General features: G+C 34.2%; 1 protein-coding gene across 1 annotated transcript in view; it reads left to right on the forward strand.

The window, feature by feature from the left end:
* Nucleotides 1-14,336: 14,336 nt before the first annotated feature.
* The window catches only part of LOC133180134 (receptor-type tyrosine-protein phosphatase epsilon-like), a 45,719-nt gene continuing 45,423 nt past the window's right edge, over nt 14,337-14,632 (forward strand). The window contains exon 1 of the mRNA XM_061314709.1: nt 14,337-14,358. Within this exon, the coding sequence (XP_061170693.1) occupies nt 14,337-14,358 (22 nt within the window). The remainder of the gene's footprint in view (nt 14,359-14,632) is intronic.

The raw sequence follows: 14,632 nt of genomic DNA on the forward strand, positions 1-14,632 counted from the left end.
AAAGGGTTACATTATTGATAACATATAGTACATATTAGAATTCAAAAATATGAAAAGGGTGACTCGACCCCAGATTTAAAAAGAAAAAAAATGGAAGGGGGGCGGTCGATTCCCCAAGTGCCTGTGTAAGTAACGGCTTACAATGCTGTTATCTACAGATTTTATTCGCTACTTTGCTTTCCATGTCCAACCAGTCGAATTAATGTTATATACATTGAACGTCTTTTGACCCCCCCCCCCCCCCGAAAAAAAAGATTTGCCTGTTGATTACGTCATGATCAGATAAAATTAATTTTTAGATTCTCGTCCCATTTACCCCTCTAAAAATGTCTCGTTCGTTTGGGTTTTTTTCTATTCTTATACGTAAAATCATAAAATCAAGTTCAGATTTTTTTTTAGTTATCCCCTGTCTGTATGTAAAAATAAATAAAAACATTTTTTTTTAATATATACTGAAAATACAATGTATTTAGCCGGGACAATATTTGGCTGAAATTCATTCATTTAGAAGTTATCGTAGCTATGAGCGCATTGCTGAAAATTCTAAATAAAAACATTTCATATGTATACTTGAATAAGAGGATAACCGTTTTCCGCCAGCACGCTGAAAAAATACACAGCCAAATGTAGGATACTTATCTACGAAAAAGAAAACAAAACAAAACAAAAAGAAAAGAAACGGTAAGAAAACAACACATAAAGAAAATACATTGAAAGAAAGAAACTAAAGGACTGATTGTCGTTTTACGTCCCTTGAGATAATTTTCACTAATATGAGACGTACAAAGAATATTAGAAGAGACACATGTCTAATAATCATCTCATTGCTATTGAATTATTATGAAACGATTCGTGGGTCATATGAAAGCAGATAGACGTGAATTATAAATATTTTAATTTGTTTTTCTGCTCTGTATACTGGATCGATATTCACGACGTCAAGCTTGACGTCGCGATATTTTATGACGTAGTTCTTAAAAATGTTAAATTTTGCGATATAAAAGCAATTATCCACATTTAAATTACGAGAAAACAAACCCGTAGACATTTTAATTTTTTCATATAGATTTATTTCAAATCAATTCTATTTTAAGATACTAAAGGGGGGACAATTTCGTCTGCACCATTTAAAAGTTAATGATATTTTTTGAGAAAAAATCTTGCCTAAAAACGAGCCGAAATCGACGTTTTTCCTATATAATTCAATACAATAACGTTGAAAATGTTACTACAACAATGACATCTTTGGGATTTAATTACATAGAAACGAAGCAGACGAATTTTATAAAATTTTCAGAGAATGTTAAACAAAGGTAGAGGAATCATATAACTAATTTTCATGGTATGTTTTCGGACACTTTTAAAAGGCCTGCAAACCCGCGACCTACGTTAAATCATGTGTATAATGAGTATTGATTTTAGACTATAAGTCACATAAAAATTACCGTTTTCTCTCCCGAGCATGAAAGCTTATAACTAAAAAAACTTTTTTTTAAAAATGGGAGAACATTCAAAAAAGCATTATTATACGATGGAAAAGTAATCAGACGTAATCGATCACTTTTTTTAATGGTTGTAATTAAAGATTAGTTTCAAAATCCTATGTAAATGTAATTTCATAGATTTCTTTTAAAAGTGATCGACTCCATACCTGGCCAGGGGCTATGAACTTCACAACTTTGAGAGAGAATTAAATGATTAATATAATCATGCCAACAGATTGACTGTTTGATGTCCAGGGAAAAAAAAAAGATTTTTAAAGATTGCATTAATTTTGATGGACATCCTTCAGGCCCAAGGGGGATAGAGACCATTGAATTCATATTTTTTGTTTCCTTTTACCCGTAGATGCTTTATTCCCAAGCTTTTTGGAATTGGTTAAGCAGTATCAGAGAAGTAGCTGAATATGCTAATGTAAACAAACACAGGTCTAACAAAAATGGATATATAGCAATAGATTCACATGAGTGACTCCGGTGGCGTAAAATATTAAATCTGCACTATCTTAGAATGCGTGCATATTTAAATGATTAATCTTTTTTGTTCCTGAGAATATGACTTTTAAAGACATGTTTTTATTTATTCAAACCTAACACCATGCCCCTTAATGTAACCCCATCCTACCTACTGAGGTGAAAAAAACCACAACACTTTAAACTGATTGACTAAACAATTTTGCATTAGATATTGACATATCTGTATGTTTTTGTTCTGTTGTTGTTGTTTTTTACAATGACATTCTAAGTCTTTGTCTAGTGGAAAATATTCGTGATAATGAAGGTGATATTTTATGGCATCAGATAAATGATCTGTTTATGATTAACAGAAATATTGTGTATTGGTTACTGTTATGTAATTTTACATCACTGTTCAACAGACCTGTTTTGAGTGAGGAAGGAAATTTAAAAACCTTTATTAGCCAGATCTTACAGTAATTGTATGAAAGCATATAGGCTTGTCAATTCAGTTTGCTAGATAATATCTTTCATAAATTCGGACATAGTTGCACTGATGGAAAGTACTTTCTTTTGTTTACCCGATATTATGGTTCTGAATATATTATACAATTAAGAACTTCAGTGTAGGTCGATATGTGGTTATAATGACCCATTTCAATTGATATTGCCCGAAGACACTTAACGTGATAACGACCGAGCTTGCAAGGTCGCTATCATTTTCTGTGTTTGAGGTCAATATCACTTGACATGGGTCCTTATGACCAAATATTGACCGTTCACTGAAGTCCATAAAAGCTATACTATATAATTACTCAAAGCGAATAATCTGAAACAGTCCTAAGTGCACAGACTTGGCTGTCACACACACACACACACACACACACACACACACACACACACACACACACACACACACATATATATATATATATATATATATATATATATATATATATATATATATATATAAAGCACTAAAAACCAACAACACTGTATATCCTAAGTGTCGGATCTACTTAAAAGATACAAGGTCACGGATGGAAATTTATATAAAGCACTAAAAATGACCAACGACACGAACAATAATAATTGTCAAATTTTCGGGACAACCTGTCCCTTCCTCAGGACAAAGAAAAAAGTTAAGAAGTCATAAAAAGAAGTCTGGGATAGTAAATCCATACAAATTCCTTCTACCGAGTCCCTTGCCAAGCTCCTTGAACATGTTGACAAGTATAACAACTTCATGTTTAATGGAGAACATTACCTGAAGGTTAATGGCACTGCTATGGGTACGAAAATGGCACCATCTTATGCCAATATTTTCATGGGCAGACTGGAACGCAACTTGCTACTTCAAGCACCATTTAGGCCCCTTAGCTGGTTGCGTTTCATTGACGATATAGAGATGAAGTGGGTGGAATGTCGCGAGAGCCTCGAGGCATTCATTTCGTTTGCCAACACCTTTCATCAGTCTATCAAATTTACAGTATACGTATTTAATTCGAAAAACATATTCCTAGATACTACATCTACCCTGACTGATGGTGAAATCGAGTTCAGTCTCCACACGAAACCCACAGATTCCCATCTGTATCTTATGCCAACTAGCTGTCATCCCCCACACACATTTAAGGGTGTGCCTAAGGGTCTATCCACCAGAATTCGGCGCATCTGTTCATCCCCTGCCTTATATCAAGAACAAAGCGGTCTCCTTAAGTCCCACTTATGCAAGAGAGGCTACAATGCCCGCACCGTACAAACAGCTATTGATGAGATGGCGGGACATGACAGGCAAAACCTATTACGCTACAAGGAAAAAGACAATAGCGGCAGGGTCCCTCTGGTAACCACATACCATCCCGTCCTTAAGAACCTCAGCGGTATCCTTCAAAAGAATCTGCCAATTCTCCACTCAAATAAACGAATGGCAGAGGTCTTTAAGGAGCCCCCATTGGCTGCAAACAGACGCCCGAGGAACCTGAATGACATGGTAGTAAGAACCAGATTGGACAATCCATTACCTAACGGGGGCTTTAAAACTTGCTCTGACAGAAGATGTCTTCTCTGTAAGTACAGCTCTGACACAGACAGTTTTAACAGCCCCGTTACAGGCCGCAGCTACAAAATACTAGGGAATATGTCCTGTCAAACAGACAACTGCATTTATCTCATCAGTTGCAAAGTTTGCTCCAAACAGTATGTTGGTGAAACAGGAGATCTCCGCAGGAGAGTCAATAATCACCGTTCTACCATTAGGACCAAAAAACTCAATGAACCCGTTGGGGATCATTTCAACCTTGAAGGTCACAAATGGGAGGACATGACAGTAGTGGTTATTGACCATAATCCAAGAAGGACAGACGCGCAGAGAAAAGACAAGGAAAAGTTCTGGATGCACAGGCTGAAGTCATTCCGCCCTAATGGTATTAACAAACTTAATGACTTCACCAGGATGAACATGAACTAGACCCAATCCCGGATTGTAACAAACAAGTCCATTCTCTCTATATAGTGTAAACTTCACCGTTAATTCGTATTAGTAATCCTGGAACAACCTACCCAAATATTTACATCTCACATTTTTGTTTATTTCTTTTTTCCGATTTCCAAATTTATAATATATCCAAATTCATATTTCAAAATTGTCCTTCCATATTATCTTTCTTTATTTTCTTTTTATCATGTAGAGTTACGCTATTTTGAGAGAATAAGACAATGTACGACTTACTGTTGGCCGTAATTAATTAGCGATAATTAATTCGTTCAATTATGTAAATCACACTTCACCAGACTACACCCGATAGACCGGACGCAATTCATAGCGCTCCGGATTTCTTTGTTCACAACTGTTTATAAACTCCAAATGAAACATGTAACACTGTAAATATTTAGTGTTTGGTAGTTTAGTAGTAGTGCTAGTTGTTTTTGCTTCTCTATTTCCTTTGTTTTTATGACTTCTTAACTTTTTTCTTTGTCCTGAGGAAGGGACAGGTTGTCCCGAAAATTTGACAATTATTATTGTTCGTGTCGTTGGTCATTTTTAGTACTTTATATATATATATATATATATATATATATATATATATATATATATATATATATATATATATATATATATATATATATATATATACGAGAGGTGATCAAAAAGTTCGCGAACTATTTGGATAACTTACATAATATTATTCAAAATGGGATTTTGAGTTTACTCTTTTTCAAAGTAGGCCCCTCTTGCTTTTATGCACTTTTGCCATCGGTCTGCCCATGCCCGAAACACGTCATCCAAGCCATCACGTGACATGCTTCTTAGCGCCTTGTTCACAGCAGTACCAAGATCTTCTCGGGACTCATATTTCTCTCCCCGTAGGTTATCTTTCAAAACTGGAAATAGCCAGAAGTCACAAATTGCAAAATCTGGGCTGTAAGGGGAGTGAGTTAGGTTTTCTATGCCCAGTGTTTCCATGGTGTCCATCACAACCCGACTTTTATGGCTAGGCGCGTTATCCTGGTGCAAAATGAATCCAGCTCGTATCAGATCAGGGCGCTTTCTCTTTACTGCTTTCATCAAATCTGATTTGATAACCCGCGCATAGTAATCTCCAGTAACTGAAGTTTTAGGTGGTACCATATGATTTAGAATAATTCCGTTGATGTCACAGAAAACAATGAGCATAACCTTCCCTGCAGACTTCGTTACACGTGCTTTCAATAGTGATGGAGAGGAAGAATGCTTCCAAATTGAACTTTGTTGTTTACTTTCTGGTTCATAGAAATGTACCCATGTTTCATCACACGTTATAATTCTATTCATGAAAAAATTTCCTTCTTTTGCATATCTACTGACGTATGACTTGCAAACATTTACCCGCATCTTCATTTGTTCTGGCAGCAGGAGGCGAGGAACCCACCTTGCACAAACTCGCCGCATTTTAAGCTTACTCGTTAAAATCTCCTGAACAGTTCCATAAGACATGCTAAGATCATCAGCTATTTCTCTAATAGTAACTCTTCTATCTTCCATCACAAACTGTTCAACCTGAGATACATTTGTCTCTGTACTAACGTTCAGTGGGCACCCAGATCGATCATCATCTTTCACAGTCTCCCTTCCCTCAATAAAACGTTTCATCCACTTACTTATTGAACTTTTTGCAAGCCCACTATCCCCATATACTTTATGTAAATCATTGTAAATTTCCGTGAAGAATTTTCCGAGTTTTACGTAAAACTTTATTATTGTTCTCTGCTCAAGTATGACTGACTCATCCATTTTGTAACAGTCGCCTCTATATTGACGTCATTTTTACATCATGACGTCATAAATATGATGCAAATTACAACATAACTCATGCTACATCAAGCACATTTTTAGGACTATATGTGTGCCAAAATTCATTCTGCTCTGAACTATGGATAGATAGATATGGAGTTAGTTCGCGAACTTTTTGATCACCCTCGTATATATATATATATATATATATATATATATATATATATATATATATATATATATATATATATATATATATATATATATCCAAAATTGAAATAAAGTCTCAGTAATCGGATTACAATATTAAACAAATATAAAAAGAAAACACAAGAATCCTCCGTAAAGCTTTAGCGCTTTCATTAAAAATCCTCAGAAGCTTTACATTACAAAAATGTATACAACGGTAACATAGTAACAATGATTATGACGTTAAACTAAGCGGAACGTTTAATGTCTATATTGTGACGTCATAGATAAAATACTGCAATGATGATGAAAAAGTTCGGGAAAATCATAGGTAGTTTATAAGAGACTATTAAGTTTTGGCTTTAGAATACAAATAAAATGTTTTTCTTTTTCCCGTCTCTGGATATCACTGGCACATCTGAGTTTATAAAAAGGGAAAATGTTAAATCGTTTTTTTCCACAAGTTTCCAGGTGTGCACTTAACTGGATTTGTCTATATTCAGGTGTACTGATGTGTTGCTTATGTACACGTACACGGGCACGGAGACTGTTGCCAGTTTCACCAATATAATATTCTTTGCATCCAGGACATATGATGGCGTATATGACATCTTTCGTATCACATGACATGTTGGCATTAACTTTAAATTCACGCCCGTTAAAACTATAACTCGTCCCTTCTGTAATGTAGTCACATGTGCCGCAGCGAGGGTCCGTACACTTTGACACTGTATAATTATGGTCAGCGAATTGGGAGGAACAAAGTATTCTCTTAAGGTTTTTAGGCTGACGTTTACTGCTGATAAAACGACAGTTTTTGTATGTAGTTTTCGTTTGTTCATCCTCTCTAAGTAAGCTATTTAATTCATAAACAATTGAATTGATGTTTTTATTTCTCGGATTGTACGTGTGAACAAAGGGTATAGTTTCTCCGTCCTTCGCACGTCGTGTGTTTGAAAGTAATTGTGTTCTATCACACTCCTTGGCTTTCATAATACTATTATCTACCAGTTGCTCTGGGTATTTTTGGCTCAATAAATACAATTTTAATTCCTCCAAACGGATATCCCTTATATCAAAAGATAATACCAGGTTAAATACGGATATATACTATAAGCCGACAGATACACACCAATATCTGCATTTCGGATCGTGCCATCCCCACCATACTAAAACGGCTATACCATATAATCTCGCAAGAAGGATCTGTACCATTGTGAGCAATATTAATACGAGGGATATCCGTTTGGAGGAATTAAAATTGTATTTATTGAGCCAAAAATACCCAGAGCAACTGGTAGATAATAGTATTATGAAAGCCAAGGAGTGTGATAGAACACAATTACTTTCAAACACACGACGTGCGAAGGACGGAGAAACTATACCCTTTGTTCACACGTACAATCCGAGAAATAAAAACATCAATTCAATTGTTTATGAATTAAATAGCTTACTTAGAGAGGATGAACAAACGAAAACTACATACAAAAACTGTCGTTTTATCAGCAGTAAACGTCAGCCTAAAAACCTTAAGAGAATACTTTGTTCCTCCCAATTCGCTGACCATAATTATACAGTGTCAAAGTGTACGGACCCTCGCTGCGGCACATGTGACTACATTACAGAAGGGACGAGTTATAGTTTTAACGGGCGTGAATTTAAAGTTAATGCCAACATGTCATGTGATACGAAAGATGTCATATACGCCATCATATGTCCTGGATGCAAAGAATATTATATTGGTGAAACTGGCAACAGTCTCCGTGCCCGTGTACGTGTACATAAGCAACACATCAGTACACCTGAATATAGACAAATCCAGTTAAGTGCACACCTGGAAACTTGTGGAAAAAAACGATTTAACATTTTCCCTTTTTATAAACTCAGATGTGCCAGTGATATCCAGAGACGGGAAAAAGAAAAACATTTTATTTGTATTCTAAAGCCAAAACTTAATAGTCTCTTATAAACTACCTATGATTTTCCCGAACTTTTTCATCATCATTGCAGTATTTTATCTATGACGTCACAATATAGACATTAAACGTTCCGCTTAGTTTAACGTCATAATCATTGTTACTATGTTACCGTTGTATACATTTTTGTAATGTAAAGCTTCTGAAGATTTTTAATGAAAGCGCTAAAGCTTTACGGAGGATTCTTGTGTTTTCTTTTTATATTTGTTTAATATATATATATATATATATATATATATATTGAATTACTCGGATTGTAAATTATTGCATTTAAAGATCAAGTCAATTTTTTCTCATCAAACATAGCTAGTGAATGACGTCTTTGACAGCCAAGGGCTTTACTATTCTTCTCATAATCCCTTGTGTTCAAAAGTCATATTTTTTTCTGGAGCTGTGACTGGAGTTTAGTGACATCATTTGGCCAGTCAGCAAGTGCCATAGTTTATGACGATATCTTCATTCAGGATATTTCTTTACTCTATAGTTTCTGATATAAAAAAATAAAAGGTGTAAACAATAATTCATAGATAAAATTCCATTCTTTAAACCTGAACAAAATTCGAAAAAGGACTCTGTCCGCCTTATTTGTCACATGCTGTCGTTCTATCTGAGACCCATATTAGCCATACACTTTGACATGGTTCAGTATAATCAGTGATCACCTGTGTAGACGGACATATTCTACATAACTGCTGTGAAACACACGGTAGCGACAAAAGTAACTGTGTGCTTCTTCCACCGCAGGAAGGAAAGTTGCTCAAAAAACAACAATTGAACAGTTCAGTGCAGTACAAACAAACACAAAAACACGTAAATGCATGCAGTAAAATGTAACCAAAGCTAATGTACGAGGGGTGATCAAAAAGTTCGCGAACTAATTGAATAACTTCTTTAAAAGAAATAGAACGAAGTTTCAGTGTTTATTATTTATTTAAAGTAGTCCTCTCCAATTTTAATGCACATCTGCTATTGTTCTGCCCTAGCGCGAATCACGTGATCCAGCCAGTCACGTGACATGCTCCGAAGCAGTCTGTTCAGAGAAGCAAAACGATCTTTCCGAGTCTTATATTTCTTACCATGCAAGTTATTTTTTTATAACAAAAACAATCCATCTCTCAGAAATGGCCAAATCTCGGCAATAGGATGGGTGGATAAGGGTATCCCTTCCCACAATTAGTATGGTGACCCATCACAACCCGAGTCCTATGTCTCGGGAGAGTCGTTTTTCCAATGTGGATAAAGTATGGGCGCCTTCTTTTTATCATATCTCATATGTTTAAAGTCTAAAGTAAACAATATTTTAGAGATTGAATAATTATGTTATTGTTAAGATATACAACCATTTTTTCTAATTGTTACTTGACGATGTTTCATAAAAAAATTGTTCAACTAAGGACACATCTTTTGCCCGGCTTGCTTTCGCTGGGCAACAGAACAAACATCATTTTTAACAGTCTCCCTGTCTTTACTTAAACAATCAATCCAATTAATGATTGAACTTCTGGTAAGTCTTTTGTCTTCATAAACCTTGTACAAATTATCATTTTTCTACTGCAAAGGAATTTCCAAGATATACGTTAAACTTTACAGCCGTTCGTTGCTCGAGTATGACTGAGTCAACCATTTTTTGTCACAAGTGACCTACATATTGACGTCATTGTCACATTGTGACGTCACAAACACGGAACAAAACATTATTTAACATATGTTGTTTATAGAACATGTGTATGACTATTTGTGTGCCAAATTTCATTCTGATCTGAATTGTGGTTTTGTAAATATAGAGATAGTTCGCGAACTTTTTGATCACCCCTCGTAAAATAACCAATACGAGCACGTGTGGTCCATTCCAAGAAAGCAAGTGTAACGAATGCAAATGTTATACCCAAATTTTGATGTAGGAGATAATAAACTAATATGACGTATGCCTATTTACGGGGAGTGCTCAGTTTGCATCATCCACTTTGAAGACTATGTGCATTTAATCATAATCTATATTGCAGATATAGACTTGCAAACTTACTAACAAAAGAACCTATCTGTTTGTTAAATATTCTTCAGATACTTCATGTCATATTTTTATTTTTATCAATGTTGCAAGCTGTGATTCGAGATCATGTGACGTATACATTTCTGATTGTACTTAACTGTATACATTATGAAGATTGCCTTTTCTAAACCATATTAAATTAATAGTATATGTCACTAAGATTGAAGTACATGTTATCACATCTTAAAAATCTTACAAATTCTATTTCGGTTCACTTTACGCTCTTCCCCGCAGTCACGCATTTTAACGCATATACCATTTCCTATTTCTAACCAAAATCACGCATATACCGTTTCCCCGCAATCACGCATTTTTCACGCACTTTCAAAAGTAAATTTAATCTTCAATTTAATGCCAATTCCCTTCTACTTTATACTTCCTAAAATCTCATAAAATAAGAAAGGTTATAATCTTATTAAAATATTACGTCATAATTATTTACGCTAAACTTTAGAGAAACTCGTACCTTGCTATGAAGTGCTTGCGGGGAAAAGGTAACTTCATATTTCTGTGACGTGAGCATTAAGTGTATGATGCGTCACAGTTCAGTAAGTTGTAAAGAGTTAAGTTATAAATATATTGCATGGCAACCAAGATATACAAAATAAAAAAAAAGAACAATTCATTTTTGTAATACCTCTGAAGATTTTGTTGTTCATAATTTCATGTGTCAGTTATTAGATGATATGTCCATAATAATTGCAGCATTTTAAAATGTATATGTACTTTCAATTTAAGGCAGAATTCTGTATAGATATGACATTAACCCCCTGAGAACAGAACATAAGTGTCAAGGTCAATATATAAGACAGTTATCTGTTCTATGTCCTATACATAATTTTGACCCGATATCTTACTATGATGGAAAGCACAAAAGTGACAGGAATGAGCGAAAAATTGAAATTGTTTTGCTTAGCAGCAACTTAAAGGTCATATATGAAAACAAAAATGGTAGATGTATATTGCAGTTCAGTAAGGTAAGATGCCTTCTAGGGAGTATATTCAGAATTTTTATTTCAACGTCCATTGTTGTAAACTTTTAGCAGAAATATTGTGTTAAAGAAGCAGGAAAAGTGTTAAAGAAGATGATAAATTTTTGCACTTATTTGATGTTTGACTTCCAAAAATAGATAAAATGAGGTCAAACTTGATAACAATTTATCTGATGCACATCCCTTTTGATATTATTTTCCCATATCTGACTTTAAAATGTGATGGAATGCACAAATATGATGAACAAAAAACAAGAAATAATGCCCGAAAATTGAAAAATACTCTTTTGCTTAGCAACCCTTTTTACGTCATTTTATACAGAATTGGAAAAAAAATCATCTGATTAATGTAGTTAAGTTTAATGCCTTTTTGTGATTAAATTCCAAACTTCCTATTTCTTCATACATCATTGTAAATTCCTAGACTGAACATAATAAAGTGCCCAAAAAATTCGAAAAAAATGCACTTACATGTATTTGATCATTTGCGAATCACGTCACATTGTGCCTAGCAGATACATTTGACCACTGATCTGACATAATGTCATAGTGTCTGTACACATTTGAGTGATTAGCATAATTTTCCTTTGTTTTCCACTCAAAAATAGCACAAGTACATGTACCTATATCTGACCTCCAACATGTGGCCTGTGACTTAATTCTGCCCTTACGCATGCCTCAAAATTTAATTCGAATTAGCTTCGCTTAGCGTTCACACGGAGCTATGCGAAGTAATTTAATGCGCAGTAAACTAATTCGAATTAAACTAATTCGCATTAAATTCCCCGTGTGAACGCTGTTCAAATTTAACTCGCAGTAACTTACGTTTAATTCGAATTAAACTCTCCGTGTGAACAAGGCATTAGAATGCTTTAATTTTTTTAACTTTGGCTTTGCTATTTTTTTTTAATCCAAAGTTAAGTAATTAAGGTAGGTCGCGGGTTTACTGCTTAAAAATTCTTACGAGAAAACATATCCTGAAAATTTGATATAATGTTCCTTAGAATTTATAGTATTTTATCTGTAATTTTTATTAAATTTGTCTACGTAGTTTTAATGCTGTATCACTGTAAACGCAGTATAGTTTTTAGTACTATTTTTACGCTTTACTATTGAAATATATAGAAATATGACGTTTTTAAGCCAACTTTGCGGAAAGAGTTTCTTTAAAAAAATGGATAATTTTTTGAAGACGTAGACGAATTAGTCAGGAATTTCAAAATATCCAGATGAGATAAAATTAAAACTATTGAGATAAAAAAAATCAATATGTCTTCTCGCTAGTTTTTTTGCTAAATAATTTAAAAGTTTGCTTTTATATTGCCAAAATGTTGCGTTTATGGCGTTATTTATGACTACAACGTCATGTGGTGAACGTAATCACGTTTACATACGAGTATAAATATCTTTACATTTGGAATATGCAAGATCTAAAAGGTGACATAGTTGCAAAATGTAATTTTATTCATCATTTCACTTCTTGCGGAAACATGTAAGGATGACCAGCAACTTATTTACACTACACAGTGTAGTATTCATATTCTGCCCACAAAGTCAGAATGAACGGTATATTATTTTTGACATTTCTAGTGTATTAGAATTAACATGCATCGACAACACGGCGAGTGATAACATATTAATTCATTTATTTTTTTTGATGTTCATGTTCAGTAGGATTTCAGGCATAACACATGAATTTGATCACTTTGAACATTCGAAAACGGCGAGGAAAAAACATCCCAATAGTGAGAAAAAGCGCGGGGGGGGGGGGGGGAGTGTTACCGGCAATGTTCTTTCTAGATTAGTTGCAAGCTGGTATATAGCCCTAACTCTCAAACATTTCTTAATTTCGAATTCTCTCAATCAAATTTCCATACGCAAAATGTAAAACACTTGCATTGAGCTTATACACAGAGAGCTTTTCTTATATAGAAAAAAATGTACTTGATACTTGTAAATTGTTTACAGTGTCATATAGGTCTGATAGTCTGGGTGTTTGTAAAAAAAATATTTTTTAAATGCATTTCACAATTTGTTAGCCTGCATATACATAGTGACTACACGAGATTCAAATACAAAATAAACAAATAATAATTATGATGATTGAAATATTGATGATAAAAAACAGGAAAATACATGTACTGTAATTAAATTTCATCCATTTTTAGTGTTGAGGATTGATTCCATCCTGAAAAAGTTTCGCCCCGGCAAACATGGTGTAATACGCACTTCCCTTTGAGGTGCAAATTACGTGCGCACATACAACCCTTCAAGTTTTTGGCTAAAAAATTTACAATAATTTTTTTCTTTTTGTATACCATAACTTTTACGCTGACTCATTTTGATTGACTTTTAGCAGTTTATTAACACTTACCTTGTAAATTATTCCTTTCATTTGTTATCGTATTTAGTTTGTTCTAAGACATTACGCATACTCACATCTGAATTCAGACTGTCATTTAATAATACCCGATCTTGGGTCATACATGTACATGTACGAGGTTTACGTACAATAGCATGCACTTTGAATTAATCTACTTGATTCGTACCTGTAGACTAATGATGAAGTTATTTTCAGAGAATTATACGGGAAACAACACAACGTCGCCTTTGTGACGTAACTGACGTCATAATCAAATGTGCACAAAACAACCGCTCGAATCGTCGAAATTGTGTACCAAAATTGATGACAAAAGCAAACCCGCGACCTATCTTAACCTACATTTCCACTAGTATGGTCAGTTGCGATGTACCTGAATAGTCATAGAATACCATCTGTAAGAAATACCGTACAAAATGGTATCTATCATGCCTAGCTTTCTCTTTGGATAAAAGTTAGAATCAATTTATAATAATATGTCAAAAAGTCTCCTAAGTCACTTAAAACGCGCCGGTAGAGAAATGGTTAAAGGAAGAAAATCCAGTACTAAAACAGGAAATATTTTAATCCCGAATGTAAAACCTATGAAAAAATTCCAAAAGTTATCATTTGTTTTGATTGCTCATTGTTTAGTAGCACTATAATTACTCTAAAATATGCATTTGAAGCAGATTAGGGTAAAAAGTTTTTTTTTTTTTTTTTTTTTTTTTTTTTTTTTTTTTTTTTTTTTTTTTGAGCTGTGTACTTCTACATAAAATCCTGCCCCCGCATTGTGGTCCCACCATGCCTTTGGCTATTATTTGAAGAAAAATGAAAT

Source organism: Saccostrea echinata, unplaced genomic scaffold (genome assembly GCF_033153115.1).
Source record: "Saccostrea echinata isolate AGI-Se365-2 ecotype Australia unplaced genomic scaffold, CSIRO_AGI_Sech_v1 ptg000006l, whole genome shotgun sequence".
NCBI classification, from domain to species: Eukaryota; Metazoa; Mollusca; class Bivalvia; order Ostreida; family Ostreidae; genus Saccostrea; species Saccostrea echinata.